General features: G+C 45.8%; 3 protein-coding genes across 4 annotated transcripts in view; 2 read left to right on the top strand and 1 right to left on the bottom strand.

Moving 5' to 3' along the window:
- Positions 1 to 3,606, top strand: part of strip2 (striatin interacting protein 2) — a 42,067-nt gene extending 38,461 nt beyond the window's left edge. For both annotated transcript variants that reach the window (XM_052033739.1, XM_052033740.1), the window contains 2 exons: positions 642 to 846; positions 2,031 to 3,606. In XM_052033739.1, the coding sequence (XP_051889699.1) occupies positions 642 to 846; positions 2,031 to 2,287 (462 nt within the window). In that variant the 3' untranslated portion in view covers positions 2,288 to 3,606. The remainder of the gene's footprint in view (positions 1 to 641; positions 847 to 2,030) is intronic.
- A 3,728-nt stretch (positions 3,607 to 7,334) lies between these two features.
- LOC127580375 (small lysine-rich protein 1) lies at positions 7,335 to 10,656 on the top strand. Its single transcript, XM_052033741.1, has 3 exons — positions 7,335 to 7,416; positions 9,559 to 9,623; positions 10,071 to 10,656. The coding sequence occupies exons 2-3, from the start codon at positions 9,621 to 9,623 to the stop codon at positions 10,317 to 10,319; spliced, it is 252 nt and encodes an 83-aa protein (XP_051889701.1). The 5' UTR covers positions 7,335 to 7,416; positions 9,559 to 9,620; the 3' UTR covers positions 10,320 to 10,656.
- Positions 10,657 to 11,378: 722 nt separating this feature from the next.
- On the bottom strand, positions 11,379 to 26,346 carry LOC127580547 (carboxypeptidase A1-like). Its single transcript, XM_052034134.1, has 12 exons — positions 26,282 to 26,346; positions 24,911 to 24,992; positions 24,268 to 24,402; positions 23,500 to 23,598; positions 21,586 to 21,687; positions 21,067 to 21,168; positions 19,449 to 19,559; positions 17,766 to 17,856; positions 16,119 to 16,318; positions 14,245 to 14,329; positions 12,872 to 13,038; positions 11,379 to 11,492 (listed from the first exon to the last, which is right to left on the bottom strand). The coding sequence occupies exons 1-12, from the start codon at positions 26,344 to 26,346 to the stop codon at positions 11,379 to 11,381; spliced, it is 1,353 nt and encodes a 450-aa protein (XP_051890094.1).
- Positions 26,347 to 27,044: the final 698 nt, after the last annotated feature.

Below are 27,044 nucleotides of genomic sequence, written 5' to 3'. Positions count from 1 at the left end.
TTTTTCAGAAGTAAAGGATGTACTAGGCCCACTTTGAAGAACAGTTTTATGGATAATAGACCACCTGCACTGCTGCTGGCCTAGTACAAGGTCACCAGAGGAGTTGGCTGTCAGTTCCCCTAACTCTGGAAGTAGCTCAGGAGCCAAGCTTGTGCAGGGAGCCCCATGGGACAGGAATTGAGAAAATCCCATTGATCCCTGTGGCACCCTCTGGTTACAGGTTGCCAACCTGAAAATGATTCCCTTATCCCCACTCGTTGCCTCCTGACAATTAGCCAAGGCTCTATCCATACTAATATATTACCTCCATCACCGTGAGCTCTTTAAGTAACCTAGCAAAGTAACCTCTTGCGGGCAACTTCATGACACCTTTTGAAAATTGAAGTATTTCACATGTACTGGTTCCCCTCTTTCCCCCCTGACTAATACATCATCAAACTTCACCCTCTCCTTGGAACTTCTCTTCATTGGGATTTATTTTTCCTGGGAGTTGCAAGACTATCATTACTGTTCCACAAGACCCAAAAATTCCCCCTTCTAAAAGTCTGCAATGAAGGGGTAACAGTGAGCCATTTGGTTTTCAAGTAGAAATTGTTCCTCGAATCACTCTTGATTAAGTCCATCTTCTGGTTTGTCCCCAGATGCTTGTGGTTTTCAAGTCGGCACCAATTTTAAAGCGGGTCCTCAGGGCCAAGCAGGCAATAATGCAGCTGTATGCACTCAAACTGCTGAAGATCCAGACCAAGTACATGGGGCGCCAGTGGAGGAAGAGCAACATGAAGACCATGTCTGCCATCTACCACAAAGTGCGACATCGCTTTAACGATGACTGGGCCTATGGCAATGGTATGGGAAAAAATCCACCACAGCATGAGGACATTCAGCTCGGTTTGCCAATGCACCGGAAGTGGGACTGCATTTGGGTAGCATACCCACTGTTGTATTCTTGGCAGCTATCACACAGCAAACTTCTACATTTCGCAATAAATGAACAGCATCTCTGTATTAGTAGTGATGTTCCATATCCTGGACAATCCATGTATTGTCCAGGATATGGAAATAACCATGCCCTGTTTCAAATAATGGCCACATGAGCCTAGTTATCTATCAGAGTGTGCAGACAGGATGCCAATTAACATTTAAAAGATGGCCCCTCTGACACTGCAGCACTCCTCACTGGGGGTGTCAGTGTAGGCTATGTGCTCAGATTTCTATTGTGGGATTTGAATCTATAACCTTCTGCCTGAGGTAAGATTACTACATCTGAACCACAACTAATGTCCAAGCCTAGAATGGAAAAGTCATTTTGTATTTCCTCCTGGTCTTGTCACACATCTAATCACAATTTAAAAAAAACCTCAGCTGCAGGAAATCTGAAATGAAAATAAAAACAGAAAATGCTGAAAAGACTCAGCAGGTCAGACAGCATGGTGGAAAGAGAAGCAGTTGACATTTTGTGTCTGTGATCCTCCACTGAAACATGTGTTACCAACCTGCTTAAGATTAGAACATGGGAGGATTCTTGCTCCCTGAAGACCGGGGGATACAAGTCCCAAATAAATGCAGTCCAGCTGCAGGCCATTTGCCCCAGTTTGTTTATGCAGGTGTTTATTCTTCACACCAAGGTTCCTTCCACCTTCATTTAACCCAGAATAAACTTTCTCTCCCGTTTGCTTTTCTAGCTTTCCCAGAAATCCAGCTGAGATATTTTCCTCAGTTACTCCTTGTAGTAATGAGCTCCACACTCCAGCTAATGTCTAGATAAAGGTTCGTCTGAATACCCTGTTTAATTTACTTTGTACTTGTATTTATTTAGATCCCCAAAAGTGGAAACATCCTTCCAATTTGTCTAATAAACAATTTCATAATTTTAAAGTCAGGTTGCTCTTTTATTGGAAGTGAGCCCCAGCCTGTTTGAATCTTTCTTGATTAGTTATAATCTCTCAGTTCCAGTATTATCCTTGTAAATCTGTGATCCTGTATAATTTCAAAGGATTGTATGTCTGATTTCTGTCTCCGTCTCCATGCAGAGATCGATGCTCGGCCCTGGGACTTCCAAGCAGAGGAGTGTGCTCTGAGAGTCAACATTGAGACCTTCAACAGTCGCCGCTATGGCCTGTACCACAGTGATTTGGAGTTTGCTCCGGTGGACAACTGCCTGCAGAGTGTGTTGGGCCATCGGCTCCCACTGCCCGACGATTTCCGCTACAGCTACGAACTCTGGTTGGAGAGGGAGGTCTTTGCCCAGCCCATACGCTGGGAGGATCTTCTGCAGCCCCTGGCTTGATGACGACAACGTGCCTCTTGAGCAGGTGTTGTTTCTCTGGCCTGTCTTCCAAAGACCTTTCCCAATGGAAAACCTATCTCAACACTTGACCTGGTGTGACCTTTGTAACCTTGTGATGGGAGCTCATCATTTTCCACCCATTCCCCAGCCTCTCTCCGGCAACCTGGCCTGAGTGAGTTTGTGCCCGCATTTTGTTTTGCAGTCTCCTGTCCGTTACACATGGCCAACTGGAGCACCAAGATGGGCTATCCCAGGAGAGACCCTCTCTCCACCTCATAGATGCTGCAGCTTTCCCTCTCACTCAAAATTGAGAGGAGCTGGGCAAGACCATGAATCCTTCCCACTCTGTGGCCATGAGCATTAATGAGCTCAGTGCCTCTGCATTCTGCATCTCTGCTGCTGGAGACATGACAAAAGCAGTGTGTGCACTTGGCAGAGAGGAGGTGGCCGAGTTCCCTTCATCCCTACTGTATGGAACACTGGAAGCAAAGAGGCTGGATTCACTTGATGAACTACAGTACATATCCATACACTGAATGTGGTGGTCTCAAACTACTGGTCCATCTCTCCCCACCACTGTGGGAGTCTGGTGAAGAACAGCCATAAGGCATGATGGGCTGAACAGCCTCCTCCTGCCTTGGAATTACTTCGGCTGGGCGTCGTGAAGGGAAATTATGGGCTCTTGTCACAGAAAGGTTACAACATGGAAGTACACCAAGTGGCCCATTAGGTCCATGCCACACCTTCCCCAAGCTATAGTGCCCAGAACTGGATACAGTGTTCCACCTGTGGCCAAATTAGTGTTTTATAAATGTTTCTCATGATATCCTTGTCCTTGGACTTTCAGCCTCTTTTCTAAAGCCCAGAAATCACATGCTTTTTTTAAACTACTTTTTCTATGCATTTTGCCACTTTCAGCAAACTCTGCATGTATACCCCAGATCTCTGTTCCTGTACACTTCTAGAATTGTGTCCTCTCACTTATACTGTTTCTTTGAACTGAAACAGAACACTTCACATCTTTCTGCATTAAATTTAATGTATCCATCTCTCTACTTGTATAGATCCTCTTTAAGTCCATCACTATCCTTCTCATGGTTCACTGTGCTTCCAAGGTTCATGTTGTGTGTATCCATCATCGATAAATTTTAAGAAAAGCCCTGGGCAACTCTACTGTACATTTCCCTCCAGTCTGTAAAACAACTGTGCACTATTTCCCTCTCTTTACTGTCATTTTGCCAATTCTCTATCCATACTGCTACTGCCCATTGTCTTATTAAGAGACATGCTGCTGCTTGTATTAAAACTATTGGTACTCATCAGTGGGTCTTGGTTATGTTGATTCTGAATACAGTGAATGGTTTGAAAACCCCTACTTGCACAGTTAGAGTGTTTTTAATGCGTGCTACAGACTCTCACAATGTGGACAGCAAGTTATAGGCCAAACTGATCTGCCATGGATTATTCACATTTTGAGTGCACAGCCTAGAAGCAAACAGGATAACAGGTGGATCTGTGAGTCAACTGGCCAATCGTTCAGGCAAACAGGGCCTCTGCTTAACTTGTACCTGAAAGGTGGCACTTGCAACAATGCTGTGTTGGATTGGTACACCTCTGGATTGGGTAGTCAGCCCACAATCTTCAACTGTGAAGTCTGAGTGTAACAACTGACTCTCAGCTGAGACCACTTTGTAGGCCAATGAGTTTGAAGATGGAGCGAACCATCTCTTTCACAACAAATAACATTTATTTAGCCAACATAGTCTGTTCAAACAGTGCACCAGCAAGCTAGAGGGTCCAGATGCCTCTTAAACATTGTTTCATTGATATAAGACATACATTGTGCCTTCTTCATTTCACGTCTGAAAATGTTTGCTATTCCCTTTTTCCCTCAGTCTGTCCTCCCCGCAGTTTTATTTTTGCCTCTTTGCTGGATTATTCCAGGCCCGATTCCAGATTTCTGTAATTTCTTGGCTCCCCAGTTCCCTCCAAGCATCATTGGAAATCAAGGTTTAATAAGGAAGGAATTCTAATTCAATGAAGGCAGATGGTGTCCTGCTCTTTGACCCTTGTCATCAGTTAATTCAACAGAACCAATTAATTGCATGTATTTTTGCCTTATTATAACCACTATTTAAACTAAGCTGAATCAGTGCGTAAGTTTCAAGTTCAACTTTCTCTCAAAGGTCTCAATCTGTTCAGCTCAACCTTTCCTTGAGACAGTTCTATGTTCCAGCCCCTCTCCGGGTAAAGTTCCACCTGCTCTTTGGAGTTTTTGGGTTCTTTATCATCTCTGTTTAGATCTTGACTTGGAAAAGCCTTCTCTACATCTACTTATCATAATCTGATAGACTTTGTTTCTGGCCAGTATTGGTATTGGTTTATTATTGTCATTTGTACCGAGGTACAGTGAAAAACTTGTCTTGCATACCGATCGTACAGGTCAATTCATTACACAGTGCAGTTACATTGGGTTAGTACAGAGTGCATTGATGTAGTACAGGTAAAAACAATAACAGTACAGGGTAAAGTGTCACAGCTACAGAGAATGTACAGTGCAATAAGGTGCAAGGTCACAACAAGGTAGATCGTGAGGTCAAAGTCCATCTCATCGTTAAGGGAACCATTCAATAGTCTTATCACAGTGGGGTAGAAGCTGTCCTTAAGTCTGGTGGTACGTGCCCTCAGGCTCCTGTATCTTCTACGCGATGGAAGAGGAGAGAAGAGAGAATGACCCAGGTGGGTGGGGTCTTTGATTATGCTGGCTGCTTCACCAAGACATCGAGAAATGAGTCTTGTGTTCACTGTTACCCCTTGTCACCCCTACTGTGTAAACTCCCTGCTATGAGGTCATGAGTAGCACCCGTGACATCATGAGCAACTAATGCTGCCCACAATGCACTGCTCCTATTCATGACATCACAGCAGATGGAGATAGCAGGTTAAATAACGACTTCAGGGCCCTCCCGGCCTATTGTTCTGGAACCCAACCCTGGACAGGCTGGTTGCTGGGAGGTGGTGAGTGTACCGTTCAGAGTTCTCAACTGGCCAATTTAATGAATTAAACAGACTAAAGTCAATGAGATGGAAACTTAAGTTGAAAATTTGGAACGATTGTGATTGAGTTAGGAGGAGGGAAAATATATTTGTTTAATTTAGAAACATGATAGAAATACTCAGCAGGAAAAGTAGCATAGAGCAAAACCAAATTAATGTTTCTGATTAAATAAACATACAAACTAGGAACAGGAGTAGGCCTATTGGACCCTCATCTGCTCAGTCATTTGAATCAAAGAGTGGCTCATCTGATTGTCACCTCAACTCCCCACTCCTATCTCCCCACAGTAACTTTTCACTCCCTTGCTCATCAGTCATCTAATCTCCGACGTAACAGTGCCCCATCCTTGCACTGCCAGCTTCTATCTCTTACCTGAGCTCCACAACCAGGACTTCCCTGGTAGACCCATTGTTTCTGCCTGCTCTTAACCCACTGAACTTCTCTATCCTGTCTCCCCTTGTCCGGCCCCTTCCCACCTACATCCGGGACACTTTCTGTGCCATCCACCGTTTTGACAACTTCCAATTTCTTGGTCTCAACCATCTCTACTTTGGATGTCCAGTCTCTGTTCACCTCCATCCCCCATTAGGAAGGTCTCAGTCCCCTCCGCTTCTTTCTGGAACAAAAACCTATACAGTTCTGTTCCACTTGCACTCTCGTCCACCTGGCAGAACTTGTTCTTACCCTCAACAACTTCTCTTTCAATTCCTCCCACTCTCTACAAATCAAAGATGTAGCCATAGGCACACATATGGGCCCCAGCTATGCCTATCTTTTCATTAGTTACGTGGAACTTTCCTTGTTCCAAACCTACTCTGGCATCCCTCCCCAACTCTTTCTCTGCTATGTCAATGACTGCATCGGTGCTGCTCCCTGCACCCATGCGGAACTTGGGAATTTTATTATCTTTGCTACCAGCTTCCACCCTGTCCTCAATTCACCCAGACCATCTCTGACACTTCACTTCCTTTTCTGGATCTCTCTGTCTCCATCTCAGGAGACAAACTATCTGCCAATATCTACTACAAACCACAGCTACCTCGACCACACCTCCTCCCACCCTATCTCCTGTAAGGAAACCATCCCTTTCTCTCAGTTTTTGTGTCTCTGTTGTGTCCATTCTCAATATGAGGTTTTCTGTGTACATCCAGATGCTATTCTAGAACATACATAGAACAGTACAGTGCAAGAATAGGCCCTTCATCCCACAACCTCTGTGCTGACTATGATGCTAATTTAAACTAATCTCACCTGCACATGGTCTATATCCCTCCATCCACTGATCAGGCGCCTGTCTAAATGCCTCTTAAATGTTGGTATTGTATTGGTTTCCACTGTCTCCTCCAGCATCACATTCCAGGCACCAACTACTCTGTGTGCAACAAAAACCTGCCTCTCACACCTCCAGTAAACTTTCCCCCCCTCACCTTAAACATATATAAAAGTTCCACTTTATCTCCCCATCTATGCCTCTCATGATCTTATACCTCGGCCCTCGGCCCTCAACCCTCGGCCTTCAACAAAACTATCCAAGTTTGTCTCCTTCTAGCTGGTACTCTCTAATCCAGGCAACATGCTGGCGAATCTCTTCTGCACCCCCTTCAAAGCGTCCACATCCTTCCTGTACTGTGGTGACCAGAACTGCACACAGTACTCCAAGTGTGGCCTGACCCAACGTTTTATACAGCTGCAACATGACTTACCATCTGTACACTGAGGGCACGTATACCTGCTGTGCAAAGGATATTAGTCCTCCAACTACTCAGGAGGGGTATTTTTCGCCCAAGTGCTGCCACTCGGGGTATTTACTTCCAGATATTTATCCTGCAGATGTTGCTGACACCGGGGTTATTTATTCCCCATTCTCGGTGCAGATTTGCCCACACGGGGGCCTTAGCCCTGGGCTGCCCTCCCCGGGATGCTCTCAGTAAATTACCCGGGAGATTTCGTGCCGTCTTTCGTTTCTATGGAGACGCGTAGTAAACAGTAGTTTTCCGCCTGAGCCCGGAGCGCAGGTTTGGACCGTGCCGGCTCCGGCTCTGACTCGGACTGCAGACGAACGGGGCGACACGTAAGTGCCCAGAAAATCCCTCAGGAGGGAGAGAGGGGCAGTCCCCGGATCCCGGGCTCTGGGACGGGCAGGTTTCTGTGGGGCGATGTGGGCAGTGTGCTGCTGAGCTTTCTGCCCGGGCGGGGATACTCAGTGCACTGGGCTCCCAGTGACTGGACACTTTCCCTGGGCACCTACACGGGACGTCCAGTGCTTTGTGCTCAGCCCGTTGTTCTCCTGGGCAGTCAGAGCCGAGCGACGCAGAGTGACTTTAAAACACACCTAATTCAGACGATTGGGCAGTGGTAACCGGGCGAGGGAGGACGAGGTTACAGTTGACATATAGGTAGAGTTGGTGCTGTTTCCACACGCGGAGCGGGACTCAATTGGGTTTTAGTGGATCTGCTGGGGATTACGGGTGAAAGATCTTTGCCGAGAGCGTTGAGACTGTGGGACTCACAACGCAAAGAGCCGTTGATGTTTCAGAGAGATGCATTTAACGGGAGGTCGGCTGAGAGGAGGGGTGGGAGGGTCCCGAGGTGCCCTAACTAGAGTCACAGAGCCATACAGCACGGAACACAGGCCCTTCGGCCCAACTCGTCCGTGCCGACCAATTTGCCTAACTGAGCTAGTCCCAAATGCCTGTGTTTAGCCCATATCCCTGGAAACCTTTCTGATCCATGTACCTGTCCAAACATCTTTTAAATGTCATAATCGTACCTGCCTCTACCACTTCCTCTTGCGGCTGGTTCCATATATTGACCACCCTCTGTGTGAAAAGGTTTCCCCTCAGGCCCCCTTTAAATCTTTCCCCTCTCACTTTAAACCTATGCGCTCCAGTTTTAGACTCCCCAACCCTGGGGCAAAGTCTGGCTATTCACCTTATCCATCCCCTCATGATTTTATAAACCTCTAGAACATTTCCCCTCAGCCTTCTATGCTCCAGGATAAAACGTCCCAACCAATCTCTCCCTATAACTCAAACCTTCCAGTCCCCGTAACATTCTTGTAAATCCTTTCTCACCCTTTCCAGTTTAATGACACCCTTTCCATAATAGGGTGACCAGAACTGGGTGCAGTTCTGCCTTACAAGACTACCTTGCAAAACTTGGAAAGGTCACTCACCTGAATTGTTTCTGTCTTAGAGGATGTTGCCCAATGTTTCCCTGCACCTCTGTCATTGTTTATTTCAGATTTTCTGCTGCTGCAGTATTTTGCTTTGGTTTTAGGATTCTGTGCCTTGTGTATCTCATCCACCTGTGTCTCCCGGACACTGACGGTCCTGCCGCAGGTTCCCTGTTAGCTTGGATCAGCTGGGAATTTTTTTCAGTTCCGAGATGGAACTGAAGTGAGCTGAGGTGGCAGTCAGCCCTGTTCAAATTGAATGAGGGCCCAACCTTGAGGGGCCGAGTGACCTCCTCACATACTTGTATTGGGAATATAGAAGCAGGCAGAGACCATCGAGCCTTTGAAGCTGCCTCTCCGTCTGCTCACGATTGGTATGAATCCAACTCCATTCACCTTGCTGGGTTCCAACTTCCTTCACAGATCGTCTGCAGAAATCAAGATAATGTAGAAGATTAGAAAAGAAACATTCCATGCACTTTGGGTGGAAAAAAAGTCTGTGAGTCAAAGAAGGTGATTCTAGGAAAATGAACAGAATTCAAAGAAGTGGTTATGAATGTGTTTGTGGGGGCAGTTCTGAAAGGTTGAACAGAGGAGGAATTCCAGAGAGGGACACAGGGAACTGATGGAAGTTTCACTGATGACCAAGTCACTGGAAGGGGAAGTGTGGAGCAGGTTGCAGAGGTGAAAGGTGAGGCAATATGAAGGGATAGAAATACAAGCATGACAAATTTGAGGCGGGGGGTTGGGTAAGTGTTCAATACAGGTCCATGAGGGGCAGTGGGAACTTGGTGTGTGGAACCGGGTTTGGTCACAGGTATTTGTATGTTTGCGGTTGAAAGTAAGCTGCTGCCAATGGGAGCACTGGAATAAGGAGGTCTGAGAGCGGCATGGACCAGAAGGAAGGTTACAGAGGCAGATGGGCTGAACTGGAAATGGAGGTTGGGTAACGTTATGGAAGGTGTTTCAGTGACAGAGATAAATTTACTCAGTATTGGCTGCATTGATGGTGACTGTCCAATTGCTGTTTCTCTCCAGGAGATGGTTGCCCTCGATCAGGACTAGGAAGATACTCACTGTGTGATTCAAACACTCTTACAATGGTACAGTATTGAATAAGCTTCTCTTCTTAAAGGGCATTTATACTTTTAATTAACGAAAATCTTGACCATCCATACCCTGCCCATTATATCACCAAGTCCTGTGCCCTCACTGAGGCAAAGAATAACTTTGAACATATGTCCTCCTCATTCGTTGACCAAAGATAGTCAAGTGATACTCATTTACTAACAGTCTTGACCCTCCACCTCTTTATTCCCAAATCCCCAGCAGAGAGAATCCACAGAGACGATGCCACTTTATGCTGGCAGTGCCTTGGCTGTAAGGCATGGTTGGGGCAACAGCTGAGAAGGTTAACAGATTTCCATCAGCTCCAAGTGTCTGTTGGGCTGGTGGTGGTGGTGGGTAGAAGGGATATTTGTCATTAGGGGACCTTCCATCATGAGCGGCCATTTGGTGGAATAAACCAAGTTGCCTGCTTTTTGTTGCAGCCCACCAAAGTTGGCAAGCCCAAGGCACAGAGTACAGGTGCCAAGAAGAAGGGCGGCAAGAGGGGTGGAGGTGGGAAGAAAAAGAAGAAGAAGAAGAAGGAGAAAACTCCCAAAGCCCAGGTGGAAGTGGATATTCTGAGCCCTGCAGCGATGTTCAACCTGTATTACATCTCTCACAACGTGCCCTCCTGTCTTGCCTATCGAGGCTTCCTCTGGCCTGGAAGACCCAAAAAGAAGGGACGGAAATAAACTGATTAAATAAAGAAATATACAGAGAAATAAACATCTAATATTCTAACATAAGATGGGGTGGAGCGAAAGATCTCTATTTCCCAAACCATATTTGTTTATGGTGCATTTTATTTCAATCCCCCTTGTCACACTCCCATCCCACTGAGGCATGCCAATGAACTGAATGCCATCTGATATCTCTGCAGCGAGGCAGAAATCTGGGAGAAAGGTTGAGGATGTGGGCAGGAAAAAAGAGATGGAAAATTGTTTGCAACTTTTCGGTCAATCGGTAGTGCGGCAGTTTACTGAGGGTGTGCTGTACTGTCACTGTTGTGTTAAAGAGCTCACCATTAAATTACACACTCACTGTTGAGACAGCTGTGAGAATGAAGCTATGTTCTAACCAGGCAACTAAAGGAACAAATGCCAGGTGCAGGTACAAGATGACATGATATGAACTGAAGAACTGTAGAGTACTCCTCAAGGTGTACTCCTTCAGCTCGCAGCACCACAAAAAGGATAAGTGATCATTTGTGCATTTTCCTGCACTAGAGCAGTGACTGCATTTGTCAAATAGTTTATTGTTTGCAAAGCATTTCGGGATGCCTGGAGGATGTGGAAGTCGAAGGATAAATACAGATTCCTTGCATTTGTTTGTTCTATTGAAAGTGGTTGATGTGGTGCAAGATGAGTTGTGGAAGGAAACCTAAAGCTCTCTTTCCCCAAAGGCAGTGGGCATTTGTTATTTGTGATCCAATTGATTTTTAATAGGGAATGGCATCAAAAGCAAGTCAATTGGGTTTGGTTTAGAATAGCTGTAACCTAATGAATAGAAGAACTGGCCTGAGGGGTTGAATGGCCTTGACTCCCTCATCCTAATACATTGCATTGCTTTATGTAAAACGTGATCTACTTAACTAAGTGTGGTGAGAATGACTCAGTGCCATTGGTGGGTGCTTCTCTCACCTGAATAGCAGTGACTGCTGGGAAAGCAAGAGGAGAGGAACAAGGAAGCGATTTAATAAAAAACAACTCACATGGGATATCTCTTTTAAAAAGGAAACCTTAGCCCTGTAATTAGGGTGTCCCGCCTCCTGCCTCACAGGTATTCTTTGATCCTTTAAGGCCAAGACCATCATTAAGTGCCCTAATTGTTTTTAGACTGAGGTGTTTCAAAGGGCTCCTGTGGGTCTGGATTTATAAATAGGAAAATAGCAATGTTCTGTCCTAAAGGATTTTGTTAAACTGGGTGCTTTTTGATTGGTAGGTTATTTGGCTATTGTAAACTACCTTTAGTCTGGGCAGGTGGGAGGAGAATGAAGGTAGAGTTGATGGTATGTACAGGTTACAAGGAAATAAGTGGGGGAATAGGATTGATGGGATGACTGTGAGTTGGCAAAGATTCGATGGGCCAAATGACCTCCTTGTGACATCCTTGGTTTTGTATTAGACAATTGTAGGTTAAGGTTCCATTTCATGGATATAATCCTAAACTAGTACATAAGAGCACTGAGGGACTGCTGCATTGTCAGACACAGTCCATCTATTTGACTGAATGTAAAAAATCCTTTGGCATTACTTGAAGAGCAGTAGAATTCTCCAATGTCTTATCAATCCCACAACAGATTTGCTGAACATTTATTTCAGTGTTTCTGCAGGACTTTTCTGTGTGAAAATTGCTTCCTCATGAAACAACAGTGACTGTATATCTTGACAGAGAAAGGGCAGGGCCTTCACAACATCAGAACTTCCTAAAGAGCTTTGAACTCATCAAAGTACTTTTCAAATGTAATCAATACTGCAGCATTAGAAAATATTTAACGTATTGTGGAATTTTGTTGTGAATAGATATTGGTCAGGACAACAATAGAACATCCCGCTCTGAATAGTCCCATTGGGTTCTACATTGAACTGAGAGGGCAAACTCGACTTCAGTTTAATGTCTCATCCAACTGCTGACACTCCCTCAGTATAGCACGCAAGTATTGGATTGGGTTCTGTAGCAAGCATTTGGAGTGGCACTTTGAATGTTTTTCATTGTTATGTTGTGCAGTGAGACTTTCTGAGTATAAGAAGTTGAGAGAAGTTACCTGAGATTGGGGTTTGGATTACTAGTGATGGGGGGAGATCACTAATTCTGATGATGTGGGTGTGCAGTGGGAGTTGTTGGTTGCTCAGGGTGAGCTTTTATGATCTCAGTCTTTCTGGTCTTGCTCCTTTGCCATTCGTCCAACCACATGTCAACAATGCCAGGCAAAAGTGTGAAAATTGACAGTTCTAGGTCTCTTTGCCTCTGTCCTATAAATAAAATCCACATCTCAGTCAAAACACACTAAACTCCAGGTATCAGCAAGTTTATCCCTTTTTGATCTTTGTTTTATTGAAATGGATCTTCTACATTCTATGACAGAAAAACATGTAAACCAGAAGCAACTCAGAAGACTCAGCACAGATTATTTGGTAGAAGGAATAAGTCACCATCATGGGCCAAGTTCAGCCCTAATCTGAACTCTGCTTCACCCTGTGTGCTTTGGTGCCAGTTGGTTCAGAAGTCAAGAGCGTTTGCCAACATATTCCATGATTGTCAACATCGCTCTCCAGGTCTCCTGGGCAGTTGGAATTATTTCTTGGGATGGCAGCATGAAACCATAGCGACCAGTGTCACGGAGTTCAAAGGCAAAGGAATATTTGATGCCCTGGTTGTAAGTCCAGTCAATGCTACCTCCACTAGCCTGATCTGAAAAGGAAGAGAGAGAACGAGAAACCTTTCAGGCTTTGAGTGTTTTAATATCTAGGTTTACAAATCAAAGAAAGAGCTTGCATTTGTTTAGTGTCCTAGGATGATCCAAGGTACTTTACAGTCCAATGACATACTTTTTGAAGCATAAACATTGTTGTAAAGTAGGAAGGGCAGCAAGTTCCCACAAACATCAACATAATAATGACCAAGTAATCTGTCTTAATGATGTTAGTTGAATGTCAAGCATTGGACAGAGTGGGAGAACTCCCTTGTCATGGGATCTTTCACGGGAATAAATGGAAACTTTAATGCCTCACCTTAAGAACAACAGCTCTAAGAATTCAGTTCTTCATACAGCTGGGAGCATCAACTTAGCTTATTCCCCAAAATCCCTGGAGTGGTCCTAATAGAGGTTACCAACTGAGCCTCAGCTGATGCCTATAATGTTAATCTTCTTCCATCTCTCCTGAGCTGATTCCTGATGGGACCACAGTTACATGTGCATCAACCCTCACCCATGATCTCATCCAGGTATCTCATCTTCCTGTCTGAGGTGAGTCTCTGAGTCAAATAGACACAAGGGCTCTGGTATTAAACATGGTTCTGCCCTCAATTTGGTAGTGGAAATCACCAGATACTTATTCTACACTGGACCCCTCAGCCTTCACTTCCCCAGGCCTGTCTAGTCCCATTCCACAAGCTGAAATCAGTCCTATCAGTACAGTGGGCTGATCAGGGAATGCTATAATATTAATGTTTTCATGTTGGCGTTGAATCCCTCCATGGCCTTTCCTCTGCCAGCTCTGTAATCTCCATGCTGTACCTCCACTACTGGCGGTCATGCTTTGAGCTGCCAAGACCATAAGCTCTGTAATTTGCTCCAAAACCCTCCTTGCCTCTCTTCTCCCTCTGATCTTCTAAGATGATCCACAAGCCTTTCATCGTGTACCCTAATATCTTTCCACATGGCTTGGGATCAATTAGTCTTTTGCCTGGTAAAGCTCCTGTGAAATTAGATGATATTTTTGCTACATTGAGGACGCTACATAAATGGAGGTTATTGTTGTAAACAATAGTTGGCTGTGTGGGTTTCTACCACACTCAGAACTACAGTCAACAGCCATCAGGGAGAGTCACAGCCATTCTCTCCCTCCTGACACTACTATACACTGGACTGTAACGCTACTGGATTACTCTACTTACAGATTGCATCACAGATGGTTCCAGTCTTGTATTGTGTTCCATACAGTGATCTTAAAGACCTGACAGCAGAAAGGGCAAGTCCTTCCTGGAGCAAAGAATAAACAGGGTCAGCAACAGAACAACACCTTACTGCTAGTACATTCACAAAATGTGAGAACATAATGAAGAAAAGCCATGAAGCCCCTTCAAATGGCTCTTTCCACACATGAAATTCCTCCCCTCATCCATGTATAACATTATATCATGGGATCTAATTCTCCCATTGATTGATATATAATCTATCTATTGTGAGATGCATCTTGAGGGAATGTTGTGAATAAATACTTACTGTTAGGAAAATAGAAAACAACAAATTAATAAAATAGTGAAAAGCAGAATATTGCTCCATCCTCATTTCCAATGTTCCCTTGGGCTTCCTTTCTCCAGCCTTGCCCACCTCCCCACACTCCCCTCTGAACCAGAGCCACACCACCTCTGTGGTGTCCATCATCCCATTGCCATTAATTCTGTCATGCTTCAAACTACATAAAAGTTAACCTTATATTTGAATCACTTTGAGATCTTGTTACCCTGAAGGGAAGCTGTTCATTTCAAGCCACATGCTTAATTTGACAGTAGCAGCTGGTCTTTATACAGCAGCTGGAAATTTAATTGTAGAGCTTTTCAAATTTGGGATTGTAACCAAATATGGGACAGTGGGGAGAAGAAGGGGGCCCCAAAAATATTTGATCATGCAATATTCGTTGGACTTTCACTTTGCAGTGTAATTGATTTACCATCAACATAACACTATTTGTCTATTCAACATAAAGTTTAAATTAATCCATTTATTTACAGTACCATAAGCAGATAAATCGACAAGTTGACTGCCTCATATTTGGGGTGCAGAGAATTGCCACTGTTTAGATGGGATTGTATTGAGGAAAAGGTTGGGAAATGCTGCTTTTCTGCTGAAGAGTCACTTTCTATAAGCTCTGGGATCTTGTTGGCAGAGACAGTTGCCAATGTTTGCACTCTTCAATCCCACACAACTAAATCAGATGCCTATCCAAAGTTTTACTGGTGTCAATTGAAAGGTAAATGTTGGCCAAGGGACAGAACTCCCTGCTTTCCTTCAAAAATGCACCGCAGGATCTTTCAAGTTTACCTGACAGGCCCTTGATTCAGCACCTCAGCCAAGGGATGACATCTCTGATAGTCCACTACTGCAGGATATGGACTCTGCTTAAGCCTCTAGAATAGGCCTAAAAACTTCCGGTTCTTCTAACTTAGAGGCAAGGGTGCTCCCAAATGAGTCATAGTGAAACTTAGTTTCATGGTCTGTTATTAATAAACAATTTACTTCATAATATTTCATTAATCTGTGAAGTAGTGACTCTTCACAACATTCACCTTTGAAAAAGGTGTTCTGGAAATGCACTAAATTATTGGACATTCCACCCCCAACCTTCACAAACACTCAGTGGGCAAAGGCAGTAGGGAGCAACATCCAAACAGGTCAGTCAGCCGGGTCTTGAATCAATTCTTGGTCAAAGTCGAGATGACTAGCTCTAACCAGCATTGAATTGGAGACATTAACGGTTTCTGTACCTCTGGATTGAGAAGGGAAATGTTGGACAGGGTCCATTTTACTGTTTGCATCGTGCCACCTGCTGGAAATACAGGTAGGACAGTACTGTAATGTTTCATTGCACACTCAGAGGCATTAACTGAAGGTTCTCAGTTGAAGTGAACCAAACCTCTCCCCAATGCTGTGGAAGACAATGCCTGACTGGAGAAAGGAGGCGAGGGAAAGATAAAAATCACGATTTGGTGAGAAAGAAAGGTGGGGGTGGGGAATAAAGAATTCAGGATATTTGTAAGGTTTGACCTACCAGTTCCTGGTAATCAGCAGGATGCACACACTTGTACCCAAAGGGGAACATGAGGAGCTGTGAGTAACTGTGAATGGTGATGAAGCTCTTTATGTTTCTGTGGTTCTGCACAAAGTTCACAATGGCTGCAACCTCAGATTCAGAGTTGGCGTAGGGTCCATGGTATGTTTCCCTGCATGGATTGTTACTGGTTCCAGGACCTGTCACCAGAACCACAGACACAATGAATCCTTACACAAATACTCAAGTGCATTGTTCTCAGTCTTTCATATATCCTCCTCTCCTGAAGGTGCCATCAGGGGTGACAGTGTCCACCACCCACTTGTTGTGTGAGCCTACAACTTATTGTCCGGCTATTCAGCTGCACGCAGTGTGATCCACCATTTGAACTCTACTGCATTTTCATGGGATGTGGGCCAATCTATTTATCACCCATCCCTAACTGGCCTTGCCTTGCTAAATCAATTCAGAGTCAGATTAGGTAAGATTTCCTTTGCATTACAGAATCACAGAATGGTTACACCAGGGAAAGAGCCTATTGAGACTGTTGAATCTCCACCAGCTCTATATAAGAACAATTCAGCTAGTCACATTCCTTCCTTTGTTCTCTTCTCATAGCCCTGCATGTTACTTAATTTAAGATTCAGCTCCCTTTTGAACATTTGAACACTACAATTGAATCTGCCTCCACTGCTGCCTTGTGTGTGCCAGACCCCAACCACAACTGTGTGTAAAAAAAACATTTCGCTGTTGGTTCTTCACCAATCACCTTTATTCTATGTCCCCTAGTTCTTGGTCCTGCTGTCAACGGGAACAGTTAATCTCTATCTATTATGTTCATACAGTTCGTGGTTTCTATCAAATCTCACAACCTCCTATGTTCTAGGAAGATCAAAAGAGCTTCTCCAGTGAACAACTAAAGTCCCTTATCCTTAGAATCATTTTGGTAAGTCCTTTCTGCACTGTCTCCAAACACTTCACATCTTTCCTAAAGTGTTGCACCCAGAACTGAACCAAACCAGTGTTTTCTAAAGGTTCATCATGATTTTTTTTCTATTGGACTCTGTGCCTCTATTTTTAAAGGCTAGGATTTTACATATTTTAAAAACCAATTTCACAACCTGCACTGTCACTTTCAATGAACTATGCACATATAATCCAAACTTTTTATGATTCTGTATCTCTATTCAAACTGTTCGCTCTGTCTTATTTTGCCTCTGTTTAATCTTCCTATTAAAATATAACACCTCACATATCTCAGCACTAAATTTCTTCTGCCACCTATCCACCCATACCACCAGTCTCTCTATGTGAGGTCCATTAGTATATCAGACGGGTTTTCACAACCACATCTCGAACCACAGCTCCCTATGCACCAATGTTGGATTAAGGCAGGATTAGGCACAACAGTGATGGCCACAGCGATCCAATAGCTTTGTAGATGATACTGCCTACTGATCTCAAGTCTAGCCTTGACAGTAATATATTTTATTTTAGGGCACTTCAAGTTTTCCTCAGAACACAACTGGAAAAGCACAGTTTCAACCTAAAGCACACCCTTAAGGTCACGTATGGGGACATCTGCTTGGGGAATAAGGGAGGGAAGGCTGGTGTGGAGCCAGGGAAGAAAGAAGTCACCTTACAGACCTCCAAAGCCAGCATTGAAATTCCTGTTGGCATCAACCCCAACACAACTCCTTCCAGGGACTCTGGACCTGGTCTTGCGCCACATTCGGTTCTGGAGGAAGGACACACAATATGAATCCCAGCAGCAGACAGACAAGGATGCTGGAATATCTATTCTGAGCTCACAAGGATGCTAATACTCATTCTCCGACCTCATCGGGAAACCATAATATTTGTGTTCTGACCTCACAAGGATGCTGTAACATTTGTCCTCTGAAACCAAAAGAATGCTCTAATATTCATTTTCCCGATTCTCTAGCCTACTTTTTTTTGACGATGTTACAAATCTTTTCCTTTGATCTAATGCTATCTTTCTCTTGTTTATCAAAAATTTTCCTGTGGATTTTTTTTTTGTCTTAAAGCAGTATGTATTACATGTAAACTATGTATTAAATCTTTAAAGAGTAATCCTTGCTGGTTCACTGTCATGCCTTTTAATGTAGTTTCATAATCTACCAGAGCCAATTCACACTTCATGCCCTAGTAGTTTGCTTTCTATCAGTTTAAGACCTTAGTTTCCATGGAACTAAGTCACTTTCAATTTGTATATGATATTCTTATCATATTGTGGTCACTGTACCCTATAATGCCCCTTAGTCACCAGGTCATCAATTAACCCTTTCTCTACACAATACTGGATCTAAAGTAGCCTAGGCAAAGCTCGAGTACTACAGAGACACAAGAGACTGCAGATGCTGGAATCTGGAGCAAACTCTAGTCCATATGAAGGTCTTGACATGAAACACCAACTGTCCATTTCCCTCCACAGATGCTGCCTGATCCACTGACTTCCTCCAGCAGCTTGTTTCTTCCTCAAGTATTACAGAATTCTCCTCAGTTCAGAGAACAAGTCTCAGAAAATCAATAAACTGCGGATGCTGGAAATCTGAAACAAAAACAGAAAACACTGGGGACATTCAGGTCAGGCAGCCTGTGGAGGTAGAAGCGGAATTAATGTTTCATGTGGAAGACCCCAGAATGAGTGAGTGGGATGGATTGGAGGGGGAGGGGGGTTCTTTGACCTAAACTGTTCACTCCATTTCTCCTTCCACAGGTGTGGCCTGACCTACTGAGTGTTTCCAGCATTTTCTGTTTTTGTAACAAATCTCACCACATCCTGGCGAGGTCAGAGCGCTGGGTCCTACATTACAGCATTGTCAATAGGCCATCTTGATGACAACCAAACAAAACTTCAAGATAATTAAAGTTTATGAAACCACCTGGGCAGAGATAAAAGAAAGAGACACGCTTTTACAAAACTTCTACAGTCTCCGAACATTCCAAATCATTTTACAACAGCAAGAGCAGTTGCTCTGGAAATGTAAAGACAGCAGATAATGTTCACAAGTTGAAGGTCTCCTGGCCATATTCACCGATGATGTGTAATGAATGAGAGAATTTGTGGCATTTACTGTCTGCTCATTTTCTGCGGTTGGGTTAAAATTTGACGGTCCCACCAACAGTTTTGTGATAAATGACCAGTGGTTTGTATTTACTGAACCCCTGACCTGTGGGCTCAGCGTGTTCACAATAAGGGGCCAAAGGAGTGGGGTGGGGTGGTGGGGGGGTCAATGTCTGTGTGGATGACCACACTGCCTGCTCCAAGGGTTCATCACATCAAGCAAGGAAGGCTCTGGTACTGACCTTGGTGTGTGTGTAGACATAACCATCAGGGTTCACCACGATCTCCATGTAGATGTCCATCTTCTGCAGCAATGATGTGATGAAGGGCTCCTGGCCATAGTCACTGGTGATCTGCCGGAGAAAGAGAGAACATGTAGTGTTTGCTCCCTGCTCAGTTCCTGTTGGACTAACACTAGCAGACCCATTGCCCCAGGATGGAAGGTGACACATTCCTGGTGCGTATGGGTCTGTACCATGACGCAATTAAACCCCTGAGGAGCTCCATCGTGTGTAACCACTCATAGGAGTCTTAGTGGGGAACTAAGAGAAAAACGGCAGAGAGGAGGGACACAGGCAAAGTGAGGGAAACAGGTAGAGAGGTTGAGTGAATGAAACACGGTCAAGGGCAAAACAGTGAGTGAGAATGAACAAGGCACAAATGGAGTAAGGAACACAGAAGGTCAGTGAATGGAAGAGCAGGACAAGGAGGTGGAGAAGAAATGAGCCACACAGAGAGATGTAGTGAGCAAGAGAGGCGAGTGTGTCATTAAACTGGAAAGATTCCAACATGGTTTCCAAAGATGTTACTGGGACTAGAGGGCTAGAGTTATAAGGAGAGATGGGATAGACTCAGACATTTTTCCCTGGCATGCTGGAGGCTGAGGAGTGACCTGTTAGAGGTTTATAAAATCACAAGGGGCATAGATAAGGCCAGACTTTTCTGCAGAGCAGGGGTGTCCAAAACTAGGGAGTGTGGGTTTAAAGTGAGAGGGGAAAGATTTAAAAAGGACGTGAGGGGAAACATTTTGGCACAGAGGGTGGTATGTTTATGGAATGAGCTGCCGGAGGAAGTGGTAGAGGTGGGTACAACTACAACATTTAAAAGACATTTAGGCAGGTGCATGGATAAGAAATGTCTAGAGGGACATGGGCCAAGTGCAGGCAAAAGGGACTAGCTCAGGAAGGTATCTTGGTTGGCATGGAGGAGTTGGGCTGAAGGGCTGTTTCAGTGTTGTATAGCTCCATGGGTGAAGAAACAGGGGTTGAACAAGGCACAGACAGAGAGATAAAAACAGGTCAGCAAACGTTTTCCCTCTGAAGCGTTAAATCTGCTCCTCTCTTTACAGATGCTGCCTGACCAGCTGAGTATCTCAGCATTTTCTGTTTTGCTATTTCCAGTATTTGCAGTTCCGTTTCATTTTCAGACATTGTGGGTGAGAAAGGCCACGCAGACCAAGTGGGACGGGGGGGGGGGGGGGGGGGGGGGATGGGGTGCAACAAAGTGCAGGGAAATGTTGAACATTCTAAATGAAAATCGCTCTAATTCCCAACAGTTTAACATTTTCAGACAGTAGGTTTCCCGACGCGATTCCCCAACAATCAGTTGTTTTGGGAGGTGTACTGTTTCCATCTCTCTCAGCGTCCCACACACAGCGGCAATCCGGGCTTCGGACTCCAGGGGACTCAACCAAAAGGGTCAATCAGTTGCCACTAAGGTACTGAGGCCAATTTTGCTCCTGTCACCCGACTCGGAGCCAGGTGGTGCTGAGGTCAACTCTGCTGCCCCTGTTTCCCCATCGTTGGTGCTGAGGCAAATTCTGCCCCGACCACCTCCCACACCCACCGAGTCACCCGTTACCTTCTTCGCCATCCAGATGGCGCTGGCAGGAGACACCCACTCACGGGCGTGGATTCCGCTGTCGATCCAGATGGCGGGGCGCTGGGTCCCCCCGGTGCTGAACTGTCCGAGTGAACGAGAGACGGTTACAAGAAGGGTCCCGAGCTGGAGGGAACGGACTTTCCGGACTTGGCAATGGGTAGGGTGGCGCAGCTGAGGAAAGCGTGAACGACCCCCGCCGGTCCCATAACCGAGGCGACCCCACCTTATATTCGTTTATTTAAACTCTCCCGGGAGGTGAGATGACTTCCACGGGGAAAATGGAAACGCAGGAAAACTTTCATTTCCTCGGTGCCTGTCACATTCCCGGGGAAATCTAGAGGGACTTTGTCACAAGAAGGTAGCTGTGATGTTCTATGAAACCAGAACACCGAGATACAAGGTAATCATTGGGCTGGAGGTCTGGGCGCTCATTGACACTATGGGTCTATTGAACCTTGATGAGGTGAGCTTGCTGGGGCCGCACGACCACCCCCGTACCTTCAGCACGTAGAGCGGCCGGCCTTCGAACGATGTCCCAATCTGCAGCTTCTGCACCAGCTCGGGAAACTCAAAGACCATACTGTCCATCCAGCTATAAATCTGGAGCGAAGATGAGAGACAAATTAAAACTTACCCACAAAGGGAAATACACTTTACTTCTTGGATCCAGGTGACCCATGGAGGCATCCGGTTTGGGGAGGGCAACTGAGCAGACGAGATAAATTGGGAGGGGTCTGAACAGCCGGACACAAGGATGAATATCCAGGATTGGAATGAGCAAATGGAGGCCGGAATTGGGCGATGGGTCTTAACATTTAGGCGCTGAAAGGATCCTATCTGGATGCATCACAGCTTGGTGTGGCAACTGCTCCGCCCAAGACTGCAAGAAATCTGAGAGTTGTGAACAGGGTCCAGTCCATCACAAAAATCAGCCTCCCTGACTTGTCTACACCTCCCACTGCCTCGGGAAAGCAGCCAACACAATCACGTCCCCTCCCATCCCGGCCACTCTCTCTCCCCTCTCCCGTCGGGCAGAAGGTACTTTAAAGCACGTACCACTAGGCTCAAGGACAGCTGCTATCCCACTGCTATCAGACTCTTGAACGCAGAGACAAAGGACTGCAGATGTTGGAGTCTAGGTGAAAAACACTATGATGCTGGAGGAACTGGGCAGACCAGGCAGCATCCGTGGAGAAAAGCAGGCGGTCAACGTTTCGGGTCAGGACCCTGAATGGCCCTCCCATACGTTAAAAGATGAACTCTTGATCTCACAATCTACCTCGTCGTGGCCCTTGCACTTTATTTGTCCACCTGCACTGCACTTTCTCTGTAACTGCAACACTGTTCTGCACTCTGATTTTCTCTCTACTACCTCGATGTATGTATGTTTGGTACGAACTGCCTGGATGGCACACAAACCAAAGCTTTTCACTGTATCTCGGTGCACGTGAGAATAATAAACCAACAATGATCAATAACTGAAGCAGGTTTATGAAGAGACAGGCTGCTAACCTTCCTAGATACCTGCTGCAGCTGAGGGGTGCGGTCGGGCGGTGGTTGGGTTGGTCTTCTCTATGAATGAGATCAAAAATGGGCCGGAGGGTGATCTAGTGAAAAGGCGAAGACTTGGGCCAGAATATGTTAATGTGTGGCCAATTTTTATTTCAACAGGACATGGGCGTGGGAGGAGGAACGTGCACCAGAGAACGATTTCGGATCCTAAGAGGAACAGGAAAGAAAATAAGACTGGCGAAAAAAAAATACAGTGATGGAGAAAAACTTGTCCTGGGCACCCCGGTGCCGGTGTGTCACATCCTATCGCACCCTCTGATAGTTTGGGGAGAAGTGATGTTGCATTCCATTCAGGAACAGGAACACATTCAGTACGTGACCAAGTACAGTGTAACAAACAAACGGTCAGTGGAGATACCCTCGGTTTTTTTCTAAATGATTTGGGGGGAGGACATAGTGATCGATCCGACTAGTGGCTGGCAATTCAAACAGGTAAGGAGCCGGTGGTGTGGGAATTTCGCTCCAGGTACCCACGTCCACGGAGGAGAGTGGATCTTCCTCACCAGACACTTTTGCCAGTCAGTTCATGCTCTTGCTCCATCCTCTCTGGATGGGAAAGGTTTAGAGGGATATGGGCCAAACGCGGGGAAAGGGGACTAGCTCAGTTAGACAACTTGGTTGGCATGGAGGGGTTGGGCCGAAGGGCTTGCTTCCGTGCTGCATTAGCTCTTTGACTCCGGAGTTCTCATCTACTGTAAGTTCACAGAGCGACCAAGCGCACCAGGACTGCCTGGTGCCAATGCTCGACCGACCGGTGTCGCCCTCCCCCGGCGCCCTCCGCTGGGGTGTTGCGGTTGTTTCGCAGACAAATGTGGACCAATTTGCCGAGTGTGTGCGCACCTCATCCAGGGTGTGGTATTTGCCGTAGTTGAAGGAGGAAGAGGTGCGTTCCATCAGGGTTGACTGTTCCAGTTCAGCTTTCTCATTGTCGATCATTATCTGAAAGGTGAAATGTGGATTTACGTCCCCTCAATATTAGTTTGAATGACGAAAGAGAACAGGCGGAGATCAATATCGGGTCAGTCATTCACTTTCCCCAGCCTTCGCTTCACGTTACCCAACACTGAGGTATCGCAGCCCAGTCTAATCCTGGTTCTACCCGACATATCACTGACCCCCCCAGCTCATAGAAACACACACCCAAACTCTCTCTCCCACACACAGACACACACACATACACACATATACACAGACACACACATACACAGACACAGATACAAGCAGACGCACACACACAGACGCACAGACACACACACAGATACAGACACAGACAGAAACACACACACGCATAGACATACATACACAGACACAGACACACACAGATACACACACGCACACAGACACGCACATGCACACAGATACACACACACAGACACAGATACACGCACACACACAGAGGTACAAACGGACACACGCATAGACATACACACAGATACACACACACAGATACACACACACACACACACACACACACACACACACACACACACACACACACACAGATACACACACATGCATGGGTCATTCGTTCTATAGTTCCTTCTTTAGCCCAGGCCATTGAGTATATTTGAAATCCGCGATCTGGCAGGCTTTGGCTCAGCGCTGTACCTGCAGGTCTTCAATCATTGTTGAATACTGGATACCATTGTGCTCCAGGAACACCTTGAAGCTTTGGAGGCTACCCTGAGGAACACGGACATCCATGGTGAGGTCAGTCTTGAGGGGACTCCGCCAGATGTCAAGCTAGAGGGAGGGGAGAACAAGTATGTAATTTGCCTTATAAATACATTTTCCAGCCGTGCCCAGCTATAGATTTTAGTGTCCCCATAAGAAGGTCTCCTGTGGACCATTTGTAACCACACTGCGGGGTGTATGGACCAGCTCCCAGGTATCAGCTGCTGAATATCCTACGAGTCCTGCTGCTTCGGCAGAGCGAATCACAACGGGACGAAGCATAAGGCCGTGAGTGTAACATGCTGCCAATCAGTTACCGTCCGTTACCCCTCTCGTCACATGTCTCAGAGGCAAAGCGATTTTGTTTTATGGAAAGGGGATTCACCCAATGAGATCGGTCCGGGTTGCAAAACCAGGACCACCCTGCCTGGAACAGCGCTGTAAAGGAACAGGACAGTTGAGCAGGAAAGTAGTGCAACGGTGGGCTGTCATTCGTTGTACAAGGGGACGCGGGGTTCCCAGAGACCTGCGGCTCCATCTGGAGCTGAAGACGACACGACCTTGTCCACGCCCTTACCTGGAGATGTTCCTGTTCCTCCATGGACATCACCAGGCTGGCTTGTTCTTCATCTCTGAGTGTGATCCGGAGTACCTGATCCCTGCAAACACACCACGCGTTAACGACAATATTTCACTGTTGGGCCTTTTATAGGTGATTAAGAATGGGAGACTGACATTTTACCAAAACATACATAGTCTCGCCCTCGCCATCTGTGTAATTTCATCCATCCTAAAACTACACCTCTCGAAATATCTCTCTACTTCCGGCCTCTTAAACACATCAAAATGTAATTTCCCTGTCATGGTCGGTCGTATCCTCAGACGTGAAGGTTTTAAACTCAGGAATCGTCCCCCTCCAATCCCAAGCCTTCCTTTCACGCCTCTCCTCCTTGCCCAATTTATGTAGCTGTGCCAACGTCACTTTTTTTTTGTTTCGCTTTGCGAATCACCTTGAGATACTTCTACCTCGCTGGATGAAATTTGTTATTGCGGACCAATGAATCTCGCCGTGTTTTTAATTTCAGCGCCTCCACACTCAGATAATCTGCTGAAGACAAATGGGATCCTTGGGGACACAGGACACTGCTGATGCTGGAATCTGGAGCAACAAACAAGAAGCCGGAGGAACTCAGCGGATCAGGCAGCATCTGTTTCGGGTCGAGACCCTTCTTCTGATGTCGATCCTTGGTCAATGTGATTACACTTACAGTGAGAACCACTGGTGCAAACACCTTTGTTCTAACCGATGGTCATTTAGGTCGCCACAGACAATGACAGACATCACAGAAGAGCAGTTGTCTCCCTCTGGCTCTCCGATCACTGCAATGGTCTCAGCTGGGCCGCCCGCTGCTTCTTGTGTCGATCTTGGCGGTGGTTTTGGCTATTTGGGCAAGGGCGGCATCACATTCACACGCGATTGCCACAGAGTCAAACAGCACGGAAACAGTCCCTTCGGCCCACCTCGCCCGTGCTGCCCATCAAGTACCTATCTATTCTAATCCTATTTCCCAGGACTCGGCCCGTAGCCTTCTGTGCCATGGTATTTTAAGCACTCGTCTATATATTCCCTAAATGTTGTCAGGCTACCTGCTTCCACCACTTGATTGTCTTCCAACATTTGTACCTTGTAACGGTAGGAGCCCTGCATGAGCTCCCCCTCTCGCCCACCCACTCCTGAGCTGAGGGTCGCACAGTCCAACTGTTGTGCTCCCTCCTACATTCTGCGCCAGCCGAGGCGAGTGTGTGGATCTAAGATCTCTACAGCTGGGCGTGGGATCTAGGATCTCTACAGTTCCACATAAAGATCTGCCTCAGTTTAGTCTGATCCGAGTAAACCAATTTCAAGGAACCCGCTTGAAAGTTACTCTGCCACCAGGCAAAAGCTCACCCTTCAAAACCTCCCTGAGCGCAAACGGCCACCAGCAGAACAGAGAAAAGCAAAAGCTTCCTCATGGTGAAATCTTGTGGGCAGACCCAATGTCCCGGCAGCATTTAAAGGGTGAGAGGTGCAGAGGCAGCCTCCTTGCCCGGAGATTAATGACTTGGCACTAATCTGCAGAAAGGTGGAATACTTCCCACACAGTTTGAGATTCTTTATATCAAAACTGTTTACTTTTCCAGGAAAATCCTGATGATTGAGAGTAAAAATATGCACCCGCTTGATGACGTACCAATAAATTGGATACCGAGGAGAATACAAACCAATTTATGCCATTGTCCTTGTAAACTGACCCTCTAAACCCAGTATCATTATGGTGAGTGTGCGGCACCGCTCGAAGGTTCTGTATGAACGAAGCTTCTTCGAACTTGAATTCCAGGCAACAAAGTTGTGTAGATGGGATTTGGAAGTTACATCATGAAATGGACCTTCACTAATTGCCCCTAACCTGATGTGGGTTACTAGTCCTTCTCAGAATCAACAATTGGATCTGGACTCACATATAATCTGAGCAGGATAGTAGATGACCTTGCCTGTTTCACAGTCTCCGTTACAGATTGCAAAGTTTCTACTTCCAAAGTTATTGAATTATTCGAATCTAAATTCCTAACCAGCCAAGGCGGGATTGGAACTCATCCCCCTGGACCAACTCTCTTCTGCCTTCTCTACACCGCCACACTTATTAAACTTGGGGTAGATCGAATTCACTTTG

Source organism: Pristis pectinata, chromosome 19, assembly GCF_009764475.1.
Source record: "Pristis pectinata isolate sPriPec2 chromosome 19, sPriPec2.1.pri, whole genome shotgun sequence".
Taxonomy (NCBI): Eukaryota; Metazoa; Chordata; class Chondrichthyes; order Rhinopristiformes; family Pristidae; genus Pristis; species Pristis pectinata.
The sequence above is the reverse complement of the archived record's forward strand: the minus strand, read 5'-3'. Positions and strand labels throughout refer to the sequence as shown.

Bases quoted from the DNA above. Each gene is read 5' to 3' on its own strand.
- LOC127580547 (XM_052034134.1), bottom strand. From the start codon at position 26,346: ATGAGGAAGCTTTTGCTTTTCTCTGTTCTGCTGGTGGCCGTTTGCGCT. The intron at 21,688-23,499 runs GTGCGCACACAC...TCTTCGCTCCAG, and splicing joins AATACCACACCCTGGATGAG to ATTTATAGCTGGATGGACAG. The intron at 14,330-16,118 runs GTAGGTCAAACC...TCTTTGCTCCAG, and splicing joins CTGCTGATTACCAGGAACTG to GAAGGACTTGCCCTTTCTGC.